The 18,265-nt window shown below is 34.1% G+C and overlaps 2 protein-coding genes across 4 annotated transcripts in view; both read right to left on the bottom strand.

The window, feature by feature from the left end:
- The window catches only part of LOC147837713 (uncharacterized), a 977,861-nt gene that overhangs the window by 617,167 nt on the left and 342,429 nt on the right, over positions 1 to 18,265 (bottom strand). The window lies entirely within an intron of this gene.
- On the bottom strand, positions 7,022 to 17,562 carry LOC100216314 (chemokine CCL-CUj). 3 transcript variants are annotated; one of them, NM_001447102.1, is given in 6 exon segments: positions 7,022 to 7,480; positions 7,580 to 7,705; positions 7,774 to 7,891; positions 8,323 to 8,415; positions 15,215 to 15,394; positions 17,232 to 17,562. In NM_001447102.1, coding segments are annotated over 3 exon segments (444 nt in total). In that variant the 5' UTR covers positions 7,800 to 7,891; positions 8,323 to 8,415; positions 15,215 to 15,394; positions 17,232 to 17,562; the 3' UTR covers positions 7,022 to 7,188.

The raw sequence follows: 18,265 nt of genomic DNA, 5'->3' as shown, positions 1-18,265 counted from the left end.
AATATGTGACCTTTTTTAAAAGCAATAATACATTTATGTAGTCATATGTTGTGACAGTTAATATGCCAGTGATTTGATGCTTCACAAAAGTTGCAGACGCCTTTACCAATATTAAAATGCTTTTGTAAACAACCAGTTATTCTTTATTCACAGATTAAAAAAACGGCTACTAAAAGAAAATCTTTTCTAAATGTAGAACTAAATACAATGATATGCATTGAAATACATGATGAATACTCTTGACACATGAAAGTTTAAAGCCTGCAGCTCATAACAAATGTGGAGAGTTATTGCGTGTCATATTTAACAAAACGTTTACTGCTAATTTGAAATAATTTTGCTCACATGGATAATTGAATATTAATCAGATGATGTCATTACGCTGCTGTGCCGTCGGCCAATCGCTGCATTGCTGATCATGATTTCGAGGATCGATAGATCTGTCCTTCACAACACATGCAGCGATCTCAGATCAGTTTATCCAGACATTCTAATCTGATTCACGAACTTGTTTGAAGAACCAAATTAGCGAGAGATCAGTTATCAAGATTAAAAGATCCAGGATCTGCCAAATCATCTTAGATCATTTAAGCGAGGTACGAAGAACAGACCCCTGAACACCAATTACTGTGAACTCTCTGATCAAGAGACAAACAAAACCAAGCTAATTTTTTGCTTAATAAAGTGCTAAAGTTATCCAACATCAAGATGAAGGACCACATTTGCTCATAAAATTGCAATACATCTAAAGCTATACTGTATTGTACTGTAGATCTGACTAGTAAAATGAATGCCAATATTCATTAAAAAAAATTTTTTAGACCCTTTGTTCCAAACAATAAATCAACAAATCAATAATAAAAAATCTACTTATGCCAAAAAGTTTGCAGTAATGGCCAAAAGAGTAAAACTATGATATAAAAAAAAAGACAAAAACGTCTATAGGGTACAAGGATTAATTAAAAATGGTCCAAAAGAGAATTAATTCTGTTACCGTTAATTGACTTATCTCATTCTAAACATGTGGGAATTTCTTCAGTGAAACAGGAGATTGTCACAGCCAGGCCAGGTTCTTCCCACTCACAATCACCTCAAGCACCACAATCACAGTCACTTGCATACTAATGGGGTATATGCACACGGACTTTTAATTTCCAGTTAATTGTCATCCCATACAAAATCACTGCGTTTAAGATCTGATTTCTTAAAAAAACAGTGCTCATAACTGCCAGGCTGAGATAAGATATAAAGTGCAGTGTTTCCTCTAGGATTTTTTTGAGCTGTTGAGGCAGGCCTTTTTTACACAGATCTACAACTACCTATGGCGTTATTTCAATGACAAATGTTGTGAGCGCAGTATTACAAGTCGAGATCGCACTTATGTAATATGAGCATGTGAATCTCCTTGCTTGGATGCCGATTTCCTCTGTTTGTGCACAAAACTTCTTGCACACCCTCAAATATATGCTGCTCAGATGCATTTTGAGGTGCGCACTCAAATAAACACTGCTGAAGTGCAATTTAGTGCGTTTATGTAACAAGTATGTCTCCAACGTTTATTAGAGTTGCTAGGAATTTTTATGTATGTCATAATGTACACCTACAGTGCGGCATTAATGCGTCCTGAAATAAAGTGAAAAGACTATAAACTTTTAATATGCTATAAAGTTATAATATGCAGAGCCCTAGACTTTTATCTTTAAAGTATAAATTTATAGTTTAATAGAAACTGTGTTCATCTTAACTGAAAGCTACATTGTGTTTGCTGGCCTCATGCATCACGCAGCTGTCAGTCTGTCAGCATGTAACCTTTACGTGTCATGGTCGGGTGAGGGGAAAAGGAGCGAGGACTCAATTGCAACAAATAAGGGTTTTATTAATAATAAAGTAAAAACAAAAGGCAAAACAAAACTATCCCGAGGGGGAAAACATTAACAAAACACACAAACTTAGCTGGACTGACAAGACAAGGCAAGACTGGAGCAGGAACACGGGGAGTGTAGACAACGAACTGGCAAAGGACTGAAAACATGAGGGGGATTATATAGCAAAAAGTAAATTGACACAGGTGAACACAATTAACTAATAATGGGTTAACAAGGAGGGTGGGACTAGACAATAGACGGGAGAGCGCATGACACAGAGAGACAATACAAGCCATGCGCTCACATAACACAACACTGAAGCACACGACAAAAACACGTGACCACAATTTAAACACTGAGCCACGTGCTTTGACAAAACACGCAAGACATGAGCACACGATTAATGAAAACACTCACCGTGCGCTCACACATGCAGCATGCATGCTTCATCCCAGCGCCGACCAAAACCGAAACCAACAAGACTGAGACGCTGGGAATGAAACACCACGCTGCTGACAGACGAAAACACAAACACGAGTACAAGAGCGCACGCATCTGAGGGACGCAGAGCGCGCGCACGGCCGCGTCAAGCAGGAGCGCGCACACTCTGCGTACACCCACGACGGCGCGCGCGCACACAGAGACAGAAACAGGACCAGACACAGGTAGTGTCCGAGATCTGCCACCAAAACAAGAATTTACAAGAACAGAGTGGCAGAACCCTGACATTACGTGTTAAACAAATAGCACACAGCACTACTAGGGTTTCAGAAAAGTTATAATTCACTTGCTTTTTAAAACATTTTGGTGCGATTGTAATTTAAAAAAACACAACTGAAGGTTTTGAATGAGATGCTGTGAAGTTAATGTAGCAATGGCAGGATGAATTTTGGTGTGGTGCCCCACCACGGAAGAATGAATGTAGCGGAAACCATGAAGTGTGTATCAGACTAAACAAGACGCACTGCATTAAATTATATTTTTCCATGCCATGTCTTTAAAATATGGAAATTTAATAATTTAAGAATAATAATTTAATCATTTTTTCTCCCTTATTTTGAATGAAGTTTTTGTGCTATAGCCTGCTGCTAATGATGATGCCCTGCCTCTTATTATTTAACAACCAAATGGATGCTTAAGTCTATTTAACTGATTACATTTGAATTATATTACATCATTGATGCTGTAAAAGGAACCAAGTGAAATTGAAAAATAGTCACATAAAGCTTTCAAAGTTTTTCATTGGCTGAAAAACACTAATTGTACATACACATCTTATTAACACCACTTTTAGCAGCAACCTACTGTAGCTTTCCCATGTGGTCTCCCATCCTGGTACTGACCAGGCAAAGTCCTGCTTAGCTTTAGTGGATGACCATGAGAGAGCTAGCTGTCGAGATATTGGTTGTAATGTTTCATGATTGACAATTAAATATGGGAGTAGCTGTTATCATTTGGTTTTTATTATTATTATTGAGCAATTTATTTGCCAAACTATTCTAAAATTTAAACTAAACCAATGATAGAGGGAATAATCATGCTGTATATGAATAAATAAATACTGATAATAAAATAATAACAATTTTACCTGGTAAAGAGAGAATAAGGAAAAAACAGAGGATGAATAAATACTGATAAAATAATAATAACAACAACAGTTGTGTGTGTAAATCAGTATTCAGTGATAAATACCCTAAGTAATAGTCTAAATGAATATATTCCTTTTCAATTGAACTGTAGTAAAATTTATCATTTTAAAATACAATTTTTCTACTTCGGAATTTAATATTTTATTCATTTTTATTAGCTTTTTTTTGTAATTATTTTGCTAAATTTACAAGCACTTTCAAAATAGTTTGAGTGAATAATCAAGACACATTGAGTGAATAATCAAGATTTAATTAATTTTCTTTCAGCTTAGTCTCTATTTCAGAGGCGGCCACAGCTCAATGAACCGCTAACTATTCCAGCATATGTTTTATGCAGCGGACGCCCATCCAGCCGCAACCCAGTATTGTGAAACACTCATACACACTCATTCACACACATACACTACGGCCAACTTATTGAATCCAATTGTAGCAGGGACTCAAACCAGTGACCTTCTTGCTGTGAGGCGACAGTGCTAACCACTGAGCCACCATGCCACCCTAATCTTTTAATTTTACATAAACTTGACTTGAAAAGAAACCAATCTGAAAGTTTGACAGTGGAAAATATATTTATTTCACAGAATAACCTTTTGTTACTGATCTACTGAGTAGGTTTATTATTGTTCAAGTAAATGCTCTTCTGAGGATTAGCGTGTTGACAGGTTTGAGCTGTTTCCTTCCCTCATCCGCGTTCTACTTCTGTTTTACTTCTCAGTATTAACTTTCACAGCTGCAAATATTCAAAGAAGGAGACGTGTTCATTCATGACTCCATTCTATATTACAGTTACTTTACTACTGTATTTTGTCTATACACTACTTGTCGCCTGTTAAAGTTTTAGGAAAAACAAATAATAACTTGAAAGTAAAACTTTAACCCAGATAATTCAGATGGAACACTTATAAGAAGAAAAGAGGACGTGACTGAAGGTGATGGTGTTGTGTCATAGATCTATCAGCATTTTACCCTCTTTATGAAGGAAATATTGTGCAAAGTAAATTCAAGTTTCAAGAGTCAAGGAGGACTCTTAGATTTATATGGAATGACTATTCAGCATTCACAACTTTAGTTCATTTTGACTGACATGACATAAGCAAATGATAATGCTATAAACAGCAGAGAGTTGTATAAAAGCAACTGATGCATGTTCAAAAGCATTTGCAATTTGTTAGAAGGAATGAGAAATTGCTACTAGGATGTGCACAAAGGACTAATTGTTTTGAGAAATGCCTTAATTTAAATGCATTAATTTAAAAGTGTTGTGAGAAATACACTAAAGCAACTGAGAAAAACTGTTGCATATAGTGCTGTCTTGAGCATTTTCAGGACGTGTCACCAAAATCTTACTTTTTCACATATAAAAAATGTAGAGAGTTAACATCATAATAAAAACATGACAGTCATTTGACTATCCTGTTCATAAACAATGATGTCAGGACTTTTCATCTTGATGACACTGACACTTTCATTGACATGGATTCTTGCTTTTGAGGAATTAACTATCCATTTTAAGCAAGTGGCACACTTTGGCAGGTTATCAGCTAGGTTTTGCAGTTTGCACTAATTGTTTTGAGAAATGCATTAACTTTTGTGCAAATGTAAATAGTGTTGTGAGAAATGCACCAAAGTGACTGAAAAAAACTGTAATAAACATATATTTTCATTGTTATTTTTTACTGTCATAGTCTGAAAATAAATGCTCTAAATTAGAGATGCCCAAACTAGGGGCCAAATCAAAGGTTACCATTGGCCAACTTTGGCACACGGGCCCTAGTAGGGCATAGGGGGCCTATCCAACCAATATGAGAAGACATGGACAAATGATGGGGAAGGTAGGGCAAATCCTTCAAACAGAGATTATCATTTCTAAATTTTAAATAACCTTTTGTTCGTTTGTTTAAATGCTGAGCTACAAAAAAAAAAAAAAAAAAACTGATATTAAATGTTTGAATTAAACCTGAATTAACCAGATATTTAAAGGGTCATGAAACTCTAAAACACATTATGTTTTTTAGATGCTGTCAGATATATATGTGTGGCATGTTGCTAAAAAAAACACTATTAGGACACATATTTTACTATTAAGGGATTTTTTTGTTAGATTGTTTATGTTAATGGTTATTGTAAGAATTACATTTTAAAATGTAAAAAATATATTATTATTGATACAATTAAAGTATTTTTTCTATGTATTTAATAATATTATTTAATTAGGAAGTTCACATGGCAACTTTAATATAATATAAAAATTATAAAATTAAATATTATATACAAAAATTGTAAAAAGAATGTAATCAGTAGTTACTATTGTTTTGCCTTCTTGATAATATCACACATTTTGCCGTGACTGTAATCTACAAGTAAACATTAAAAAAAACATTTGTAAATGTTTTTAAAAATTAAAATAGTTAAACAATTTTTTTGAGAGTGTAACACATGTTATTAAAAATTCCAAAAGTATGCTTTCTTTCTTATTTTTTTTCTTTCTTTCTTTCTTTCTTTCTTTCTTTCTTTCTTTCTTTCTTTCTTTCGTTCCTTCCTTTCTCCCAGATGTATTCTGCTAAAATCAAAGTACCCAGAATTAGCCAAAAGTACCCAGCCTCATACCAAGAAGTTGGTATTTCTGTGTGGAGTTTGCATGTTCTCCCCTTATTTGTGTGGGTTTCCTCCACAAGTTCAAAGACATGTGGTATAGGTGAATTGGGTAAGCTAATTTGGCCGTAGAGTATGTGTGTGAATAAGTGTATAGGGATGTTTACCCGGTGATGGGTTGCAGCTGGAAGGGCATGCTCTTCATATGCTGAATAAGTTGGTGGTTCATTCTGCTGTGGCGACCTCAGATTATTAAAGGGGCTAAGCCGAAAAGAAAATGAATGAATATATTTTTTCAGTCGTTGACCACTGCTTAGACAACTTTTGATACTCAAAAATTTAACACAGCAACATTTACTGACAGGTTTCATATTTTAGAAATGATATTGTCTGGGTTGGTCATGTATATTACGGTACAAAAATCGAATAAGGTTACTAGTACTGTTATTTTAGGCATTTATTTCTATATATAATGTTTCTTGTACAATATATTGTTTCAAACTACTAAAATGACCAAAATAAAGAAGTCATGAACTACATAAAAAGCTTAAATGGAAAACACCTGTGAATCACAAGTGCAACTGTTTATTTTTGTTGTATTTATTGTTTTATGGTGTGACGTGTTTCTTGTCTGTAACTTAACAAGAATTTAGGATTTAGGAGTCAAAACTAATAGAATAAAATATGATAGTGATTTGTAATAGACACAATTGTGTAGTCTGAACCCAAGTGTCTTTACTGTGCTCCAGAGTGTTTGTAATCTAAAAAAAAACTGTCAGATAGTTGTGTCTGTTCCTATTTAAAAACAGCCTTTTTATAAAGTGTAATGAAAATAAAATACATGCAAATGCAGTTTAAAGAAAGAGATGCTTACAGGAAATCCAGAAAAGAAGAAATTACATCACTAGATGATGATGCTTGCTTGTGTTTTATTAAAACAGATGAACAAAATTCCATTTAGTGTAAACAATTTTTTAAAATATTAGACGTTCATATATTCATATATTCTAATATATACATTAGAAATAGAGTGAATATGCAATATAAAAATTAATGTTTTCAAATAACTGCAGATTCATCTAAACTGAGGTGCTGTGAGACTCTGCTGTAGTAAAGGTTACTGTTGACGCAGATGTGTATTCATGGGATAATGCTGTAGCAGATGTGGATGCTGGAGATGATTTTGCAGATGTGGATTCAGAAGAAGATGCTGTAGCAGATGTTGATGCTGGAGTTTCTGCTGTTGTAGATGTGGATTCAGGAGATAATGCTGTAGTAGATGATGTTCTTTTGTCCAGATTAGCAATGTGTTTCTTGACCAAGGTGTTCTGAGGATCTACACAGATTTCTCTGCCTGCAATTGTCTTAAACCTAATGAAAATAGAACAAAAAGTAGAAATAAGACAATTTTAGGTTTTAAATATTCAGGGTGGCTTTACAGTTTGAAATAATGTTTAAGACAACACTCACACAATGGCTTTTATAGGACATGTACTGGTGGTCCACTGGTAAGACATTATTTGCTTCAGAGGAAAATCCTTATGAGTGATCCCTTCACAGCAGACTGATTTCGCTGAATTTACTGCAATTGGAGCTGAAATATGAAGACATGCACAATATCAGAAATATCTACATTAAAAAACATCTTGTTGTGAGATCTTTCTTTAAGTCTGTCTGTTGTCTGACGCATCCGAGGGAGGAGATTAAGGCATGCAGAAAGGCATGTAGAAATGGTAGGCGGGGAGGACTAGCCTTAAAGGCGCAGTACAACAAAACTGCCCCCTAGTGCGAAAATGTATAAAATAAAATCTTGTAAAAGGTATAATGAAAAATCTGATGGGTGTTTTGAGCTGAAACTTTACAGACACATTCTGGAGACGCAAAGCACTTATTTTAAATCTGAAAAAAGGGTCAACCTAGGTGCCCTTTATAATTGTAACACTGACTTAATTATTTGTTTTTTTTGACATGCAAAAGCACATTGCTTTGTTAAGACCATGTTAACAGATTATTTATTGAGATAATGATGTTGTAATCATCACACACAGTCAAGTGATTAAAGTGAACATTTAGTTATGCTTTAACAGAAGTGTTTTAAATGAGAACTACCCAATGCTGTGAAATCCAGCCTAGAAATGTAGTAGTTTAATGATATATAAGTATATTATATCACATTCATGAAATAATCTAAAAATAATTTTTAGTTGACTCACTGGCAGGCATAGCAGGAACTAGCTGAATTGAACACATGGTGAACACCAAAAACAGCAGAAACACTGGGATTCTCATTCTTGAAGATATTTGTCCTGTAAAAACAGTAACATGGTTTATTCTGTAACCATCTTATGAGTCAATGTAACATATTGGGTTTTTCAAAAACAAAATTGGCTTTGGAGCTACAAAAAACGAATAATAATTACAAAAAATTATTAACAGCCAAATGAGGAATATTGATTTGTGTGTGGAAATTATCTTTTTCTCTGAGGGTTAAAGGTATTGTTCACCAAAAATAAAAATGTACTGATCATTTAGTCACCCTCATTTTAAACCTTATGAGTTTCATTTTTCTGTCAAATGAAAAATATATTTTGAAGAATGCTGAAAACCTGTACAATTGACTTCATAGTAGGAATCACAAATACTATGAAAGTCAGTGGATAAAGGGATTCCAACATTTTTCAAAATGTCTTTGTTTGTCTTCAACAAAAGAAAGAATCTCAAACAAGTATAAGCAAGTAATTGGTGAGTAGGCCAAATGATGACAGAACTTTATTTTTTGCTTGAACTAACCCTTTGTTTTTCACATTAAAGCACAGAGGTCACATGCTTTTTCGTGTTAGCATTTGATACCTATACATACACTTTAGCGATAACTACAACACAACAAATTAGACAATACAATACACTTTATTCAAATAATAATAAGATTAGAAATATCCGTTATTGTTTTGAAAATCTCAAAATGACAGCCTGTCTCAACACATAAACCATTGGATATTCCAGCCCAATTTATTTTATGCAACATCAGAAGTGGCTAATATTTTAAAGAAGTTGTGCCTTTAAACCCCCTCATTCACTAGTGCATAAACAAGTCTTACAAAAATATGCAAATTAGATCATAGCTACACTGTTAACAACTTTTGTAAATTACACAGTAGGACAGTTATGCACTATGTTACTGTATTTCAATGTTGCATTGTGAAAATTTCTGTATTTTTACAGTAAAGATAAACAAAGCTGTAAATACATACAAAGGAAGGTAAATGGTGTTGTAAATGTAAATACCATATTTTTGCTGTAAATAATTTACAGTAACTTACTGCCGAACTGAACTGTAATATGAACTGAATTTTTCTGTAGGACAGTTATGCATGTAACTGTGTTTCAATGTAGCATTGTAAAAATTACTGTATTTTTAGGGCAAAGGTCTATACAAAACTGTAAATTCATACTAAGGAAAAGTGCTGTAAATGTAAATACAGTATTTTGCTGTATTTAATTTACATTAAGTTATTGGTGAACTGAACTGTAACATGAACTGAATTTTACTGTAGGACAGTTATGGAGTACATTGCTGTATTTTAAATTGCATTGTAAAATTGACAGTATAAGTTATTTTAGATTCTAAAGAAAATTGTTCACAGTGTACAAATGAATAAAAATTGGCTAGTAAATGAAAAATATGAATTGGCGTGAGATTCTGTTGGATTATTCCACTAAAAAGTTTATTATGAAAAATCTACAGAATTTGCTAAATATCAATGCATTGTACATTGTTTCTGTATCTTTTTAAATGTATTATTATTTTTTTTAGAAATGAATGGAACATACCTGTAGGAAAAGAACAGGAGATGATATAAAACAGAGTAGGATATTAATGTCTGCTCATTCACAGCTCCTCTGCTGCAGCTGAAGTTAGGATGAATCTGTTTTATGTGTAATTTTCAATACAAGTGTGCCAAAACACACTACTCTTTGCCCTTATACTAAAGTCAGTCATTGCAAAACTCTACTGCACTGCATATAAAAAATTAAACACTATTCAAGATCTTCATTCACAAATAATAAAAGATAATTTCTGTTGTAGGATTATTTCACATAAGGCAAACAGCAGAATTTCATGAAAACAGATTATAAATGATCTCATATAAACAATCATGTATGATGGTTTGATGGAGCTGACAGAGTTTATGCTGATTTCTCAGTATTCATTAATTCCAACACAAACATGGCAAAATGAACTACCCTTTGTATTGTACTAGTTTGGACCAATAGGTTTGGACATGAGACCCGCATTTTGGCATTGTCATTAAGCCTTGATTATAAGCTGTAAGCATTTTGAAAATATGCAAAAAAAAAAAAAAAAAAAAGCTAATACCAACATGAATCATAAATAAAACAGCAAGTAACAAATCATCCATCACAAAGACACTCAATGATCCTCATTGAGATGAAAAGCTCATTTATTATATCAAAAATTTTACCATAACTTGTATTTATTTAAGTGTACAATGACTAAACAGCAACATCAGCTTGTTTAGTATTATAATATCTTAAATACTTCACAAACTTGATGCAGCCATCACCATATTGCCAGGCATCACACAGTGGCATAAAGAGCAGGAGGAAGGCACTGTAAACATGTTGCCAGTGTGGAAAAAGTCATTTAGAGCTATTCATCAACAGCACTACAAGCCAAATGGAACAAGGCCTACTAACCGGTAGGCATACACTACACAAAAAAATAAAATAAATCAATCAATTTGCTCACAGTGTTTCTTTTACAAAGACTTATGAGGTGACTGCCTTCACATTTCAAATATTTCGATACAAGTTTCTTAAAGCTTGTTTGGCATCCTGTTCTGGGAGAGAGCCCTGAGCTCATTAGATTCTTGAACCAGGGGCTTCCTCCCGTTTGCAAGGCGAGAGAGGAATTTGAGCTCAGGTAGATCTTGAGAACTCCCCTACTGTAGTAGCTAATGAACAGATAGTGATTGTTTGTAAGAAATAACTATTTACTAGGAGCATGGCTATGGTGCCGATTTGGATTAGTCAATTAACTTAAGTTGCATGTTTTTGGATGGCGGGAGGAAACCGGGAAACCCGGGGGAAACCCACGTGAGCATGGGGAGACCATGTAAACTTCGCACAAAAAAGTCAGCTGGCATTGTAAGGACTAGAACCAGTGACATTCTTGCTGTGAGGCAACAGTGCTAACCACTGAGCCACCGTGCCACTTATCTAGGAAGGGAGGAGGAGTAGGGGTGGAAGGGGGGATTCTTCAAAACGAAGATGGCTGTTTATACATAGTTCTATTTATAGTGGCTAAGGAATCAACTGATTGGTGAATCATAAATTGAATAATGTGGGGCCGGCTGCAAGCAATCATAAGCATGTGACCCTCTCGAAACTAGTTTATAAATAAACTTCACTTAACACAGCCTGACTGTTAGGGCTGTACAATTAATCCAAAATCCGGTTTCAGTTTAGATTTTGGCTTCTAACGATTATAGCGTAATACAGAGAGCATCAAAGTGCATCAAATGATTGGTAATTAAAAGGGGAAAAAAGAAAAATAGAATAAATATATATACTTTTACATTAGACACACATCTGATGCTTGTATTTGCACCAGCTCCACACCTACAACTTCACGCATTAGGTTAAATTAGGCTTTACAGTCTCCTTCCACTGTATCTGTTCAGCGGAGGGAACTAAACCAACCCCGTGACGTCAGACACAGCGACATTTCAAGATGGCTGCGCCCTAGGTCTAAAATCTATAGTAAAACATGCCGTTTCATCTAAATGGTTACATTAATCAAGTTTGTTTAATATATTTTCATTAAAGTGTAATCCAATGTACAAAATAAGGTAAACTTGACTGCGTGCTTCATTTCCCCTTAAAAAAGGTTTCAAAATATTTAAACCTACTTTTATTCTAGCCAAAATAAAACAAATAAGCCTTTCTCCAGAAAAAAAAAAATATTATAGGAAATACTGTTAAAATTCTTTGCTCTGTTAAACATAATTCGGGAAATATTTATTTAAAAAAAAAATCACAGGAGGGTGAATAATTTTGACTTCAACCGATAACCATTTTGAATTATCGTGATTACAATTATGGCCAAAATAATCGTGATTATGATTTTTACTTTTAAGGTCACAGACCTTAAAAGTAGTTCACTAAAAAATGAAGATTTACACTCTATTTACTCAGCATCAAATGGTTATTCTTACTTCTGTTGACCACAAAATAAGATATTTTGAAGAAAGCTGGAAACCTGCAACCATTGACATCATAGTATTGGTTTTATCAGGTTCAGCTTTCTTTCAAATATATTCTTTTGTGTCCAACAGAAGAAATTTATATCAATACAAGTATAACCACTTGAGAGTGAGTTTAATAGTGTTAATTTTTCTTTTAGGGTGAATTATCCCTTTAACTGAGGTTCATACGCCCACCATGTTGACCTTGGACTTAAAAGCATGTGGGTGATGGTTTGATTAAGCTGACACAGTAACCCTATTTTGTCTATTTACCAGAGTTTATCTAACATGAGTGAGCCAAAATAACCTACTCTTGGTATTGTGTAGCCTACACTGTATTTCACAACTCAACAGTGCATAGAAATTATGCTAAGGTTGTTCAATGAGTTTGTCATAGCGTAAATCTTCATATAAAATACATATTTTAATCGTATTTATATTTAAAAAAACATTTTTTTCTTTAAACCAACTCAAATCTCTTTCATTACCCTAAATTAAAAAATGTTTTATGAATGATTATAAAAATTTTTACAGTATTATATACCACTTTCTTCATTTGTTAATTCAAACACTAGACACTAGACTTAAAATTGAAGTCCAGATCACAAATGTCGCCTTGCTGAACTGCAAAAAAAATTTAAATTTTATTCAAAAATCCTTGGCTTGTGGTGTCACACATGTACCATGTGACAAAAAATGTTTATCAGCAGGTGGCAGCAAAGTACTGTAGAATTATCATTGGTATATTTTTTTTGACAATTTTTGAGGAATTGCTCAAAACACATCACCAGATGTCAGCCGAGGAGGTCTTGAAACACATGAGGCAGTGTTTCTGTCATTTTTTAAGGAAGTGCTACTAGTCTACAACGAATCTCCTCAAATACATAATTTCCTTTTTTTTTTTTTTTTTTTAAATAAAACAACCTGAAATAGAATGGTTAGGCCCACTTTAGTTTATAAGAGAAATAACACTTTCAGTAAGGTTAAAAGTAAAACAAACTAAGTGTGTATTTACAATTTCTCATGCCTTTACAATGTAGTATACATCTGTCATCTGAAAAGATTGTGTTAGGCTGATCAGCATTTATTGTTAAAAGGGAAATACTGTACACAGCACGATTATTATGACTAAGCCCTCTATAATCAGTCAGGCTTAATACAGTAGGCTTGGTCTTATTCATATAGTCTTACCTTACTATATGGTCCAATCAAAAAAACTGATTCATTTTATTATTCATATGTATACAGTAGGTTATGGAATCTTAAATAGACTGCGTCACTTCCTATGATCATTATTATACTTGTCTGTGGCCAGAAAGGAGAACTAAAAATCCTTTCTCTGTTTGAAAATGTGCCTTTTCAAAGTAAAAATATATGACCACAAACATAAATTAAAAACAGTCACTCTAAGTCAGATTTATAAAAAATGTGTTTTCCCACCACAAAATTATCACAAATAACCAAAATGTGCAAAAACGGGCTATTCCTGCTGTTGAAGGAAAAACAAAAAAGCAATACAAATCATTCAAAAACATAATGGAAAGCTGTAGGCTGTCAGGTGGGTCTCTACTAACAGTAGCATGCTAAACCCAACAAATTCTAATGAGTGTATGTCCCAAAATGCATTCAAAATCAAGATAATTTACTGACTTAGATGGCTTGTGATGGTATTTGGTAATTTATGGCTTGTATTGTTTGTTTGTTTTTAAGTAAAATAAACTGCATTCTGGGTTTTTCCAGGCTCAAAATGAGGCGAAGGTGGTATCCCGATCATGATTTTTCAAATCTGCGCTCAGTACTGGTTTTGGTTTTAATCCCATAATGCACTGCATGAGCTTTTACTCTCAACTTCCTAATGAAGGAACGGAAAATATTGACTTACAGTTTACGTTTAAGGCTACGTTTACACAACAACAATGTAGCCCAAAATGCAAAGGTTTTTTAATTGCATTTAAAAGTTTTATGTTTACAAAACAACATTTTTAAAAAGATTACACATTTTTATGTTTTTCGGGGGAGAGGTGGCAACTTATTTGTTTTATATACAATCAACTAAAAATTGCAAAAAAAAAATTAACATTTAATTGATTTGCGTGTGAGCAGCATAAAGGGATTGTGTGGAAGTCAGCATTCTTTTTTAGTGTAACTCTCTCAACCAGCTTAACTGCTTCACAAAACTAAAATGCAAATATAATGACAGAAAAAAGTGCAGTTTTAATTTTGCAGATAGTGGCATCACCCTCTCTTTCTCTCTCTCTCTCTCTCTCTCTCTCTCTCTCTCTCTCTCTCACACACACAAACACACACACACACACACACACACACACACACACACACACACACACACACACATAAACATTTATTCATTCATTTTCTTGTCAGCTTAGTCCCTTTATAATCTGCCGTTGCCAGAGGAAAATGAACCGCCAACTTATGTTTTATGCAGCGTATGCCCTTCCAGCTGCAACCCAACACTGGGAACACACATAAACACAAAATATTACTTTTACAATCACTTTAAAATGTTTAGTCAAAACATTTATCTAAACACTATAGTCTTATATAATCTATTTTCCTAATTTTTTACTATTTTAAATAATTAAACAAAAAACAAAGCACAGAACTAGACTGAAGATTAGTAAGAGAGGAATGTGTTCCCTGTATTTGAATCTGACTGTGAACAAGCCATGAAGTTTTACAAACCAATTTTGAGAGGAGCACATGATATGATTGATCAGTCATACCACATAAATATTCATTGATAGTCCAATCAGATATCATTGACAGACCAATCAGATTAATTCTTGCATCCAATAAATAAGCCAATTTATCCTACCTTCTTTATCTTCGTTTTTGATGAAACCCCCTGTAACGGTGGTTGGTAGTAATAATTAAGTTTATATTTAATTTGAATGAAGAAAAATAAAAAGAAATTTCAAATTTCAGTCTTGGTGGGATTTAACCACAGGCCCATCTGCTCCACAGTCCAACGCTCAACCGCTGGTCCACATGATTTCTGGGAAGTTTCAGGTTTTCACGGCCTAGCGGACCTCAAACAAGCAAAACAAAAAAATTAGTTAACAATATTTTTGATTAAACTTTGGGTGCCAGACAAGATTACCTTGCCAAAAAGAAAAACATTTACTAATACCCTGGTTAGCCACGGCCGTCATTTAACCACCATACACAATGAAGAAGAAAAGAATAAATAATAACAACCCAACACACTTTAAATTAAATCAACTGTTGTATTTTTAACACACAGTACAACAAATATATTTTCTAAATAATGACTAGTTCTTTTCACCACTGTTCAATCTTGGTTAACGATTTTTAACAACAAAAAAAATTATCACTGCTTAGATAAGTCAATAAAATAAAAGAAAGAAAACATCAAACAAACAAACAATCAATCAAACAAACAATAATAGGTGCGTTCGACTTCATGCAGCGCTGCGCAGATCGATCGAAATCTGTCGTAAAGCGGTGCATTCTGGTTAGAAATCTTGTCCGGATTGATGCTGCGCTGACGCCATGTGACTGTCACATGTGGCATCAAAGTACCGCGACAGCGCTCCGAGATCAGACGGCAGACTCAGACCGTGCAGCTTCTGAAGAGCGACTGCAGGAGCTTTGATGACGACACCGATATTACACGATTGGCCGAGTTCACCACATGACAACCAGCACGTGTATTTCGGGTTTATAATTGGACAAATTCCGATTCAAAAGTTTCAAAACAAACAATTCACTTTTCACACCCTCTCTATCCTGTACACATCTAGCTTATTAAAAGACTACAAATATTTTACTGCAGTAATCATCTTTTGTTAAATAATCTGGTTATAAAGGTTAGCTTGTTTGCACAGGTTTATTTTTAACTTTTTTATACAGACTATTTACTGCATTCATCTCCATGAATGATTTAAATGATATATTTTATTGTATATTTTAGTGAATAACCTAAATAAGTCTTACAGACTTGTAATAAAATAATCATCATCATTGATCCTGCCACCCTAAAGCTCTCTTAACAAATTAAAGTAAATAACTATTTTATTAAATAATTATAAAATGGTTTTATTATTATAATATAAATATATATTTTATTTCCTGTCTAGCAGTTTAAAGGCTACCTGCTCGTTCTGGGAAACTTCTACATAGCTCACTTATTTTACCTTTTGTTCTTTTCAACACAATCTTTTTGGATTAAAATGCTTTTTTGAAAATTCATTCATTATACAAAATAATGTCATTTATTAAGACCTAATCAAAACACCTTGTTTTGCTTTTTACATTGGAAATTTTTATATCTATAAATGTACATATATGTAAACCCATTTTTAGCATTTTCAAACAAGAAGTATTAGCCTAAAGGTTGATGTTTAACTCCTAGAACTTATGCTTATTGCTTTGTATTTAATAGACCTGTTCGTTTTTATGTTTATATTAACCTCTCATTTCCTCTTATTTCTCTCATGCATTTGTCTTATTTCTCTCATGCATTTGTTATATATTTTATTCATAATTCTCTCTTATTGTTTAAAAAGGAACTACAGTTTGTAGAAACTGTATTCTATTTTATTTGTAAATGTTTTGTTGTTATAAATAAAAATAACAAAAAAATAAATATGATGACGCCATGTGATCGGTCATCATGACTGCAGCAACTTTGAGTCCCGAAGTGTCACCGGCTGCAGCTAAGCTTCATGTCGAACGCACCTAATAACATGTGGCTGAGGTTACAAAACCCAGAGAGAAAGAGAAATGTAAAGAAAGTTTGTGAAATTGAGTTGCAATGGGTGTGGATTGTATGGGTGTATGAATGAATGTGAATGACCTAAATAACTGACCCGGCAAACAAAGCTGATTCGGTACAGGTCCACCTTGGCTTTCGATCCCCATAAGAACCTGCAGACTCCTTGCACTTAATCGCTAGTGTAGTTTTCTGGTCAGCCTGTCCATCATCACTTTCACACCACAGTAAGTAAACAGCTCTTAGCCTTTGTATCTTTCTTGTTTCTCTTCTTTTCTCCCCCCACGATTTCACCACCAACACACGAATAAAAAAACAGCAAAGTAAACAGCAACTCCAACAGCAGCTCTAACAACAGCAACAACAACACGGCGCAACCCTCAACACCCCCTTTTATGGTATTCTATTGTGTACTTGACCTTCTGCTTTCCCCGACCCCGGAAGTAAGGTTTTGGAAGCTTGAGGGAGGGCAGAACAGAGCAGCGCCTCCTAGTGGCACTTCGAGAAAATGGGAGAATATTTTATTCGCCACACCCCCATCCACCCCACCTCCCCCCTTTTCTCTCTTACAAGGGGGAGCTCTTGAGACCTATTTGATCTAGAACCCCATGTCATCCTACATGACCAGGCGATAGCCCTGAGCTCAAGTATCTCAGAGCTCAGAGTTCTCTCCCTGGACTGCATGCCAAATCTGCAAATTATAGCAACTAATAACTAAGTGTGAACTCTTGAAACAGAGAAAGTTTAAACAAACATTTATGAAAACTTCTTAAGGAATTTTTTGGTCATCCAGAATGGTTAAACAAATGATAAATTGTAAAGATGCAGAACATGTTTAGAGGTAGATGAAGAATTTAAAAACAACTAACTTTATTATTACAAAAAAAATTAAACCATTTATTTTTCCTACACAAACCATTTAATTGAGCTGCAAAGTGCCCATACAGATGGGGAACTTCAATGTTATTGTGGATTTAATCCAATTTAATTCAGAAAGCCAATCGTCTGAAAGAGTATGTTAACGGGCCAATGAAATGCCAATGAATTGGCAGCCTCAGCTTGCGCACCTGATGCTTGTTGCAATCAGTTTAGCAATAAACGCACAGTAAGAGCAAGGTGAGGTATCCTTTT

This window comes from Danio rerio, chromosome 25 (genome assembly GCF_052040795.2).
Source record: "Danio rerio strain M-AB ecotype USA chromosome 25, GRCz13ab, whole genome shotgun sequence".
NCBI lineage: Eukaryota > Metazoa > Chordata > Actinopteri > Cypriniformes > Danionidae > Danio > Danio rerio.
Note: the sequence above shows the minus strand (reverse complement) of the source record. Positions and strands in the feature narration are given on the sequence as shown.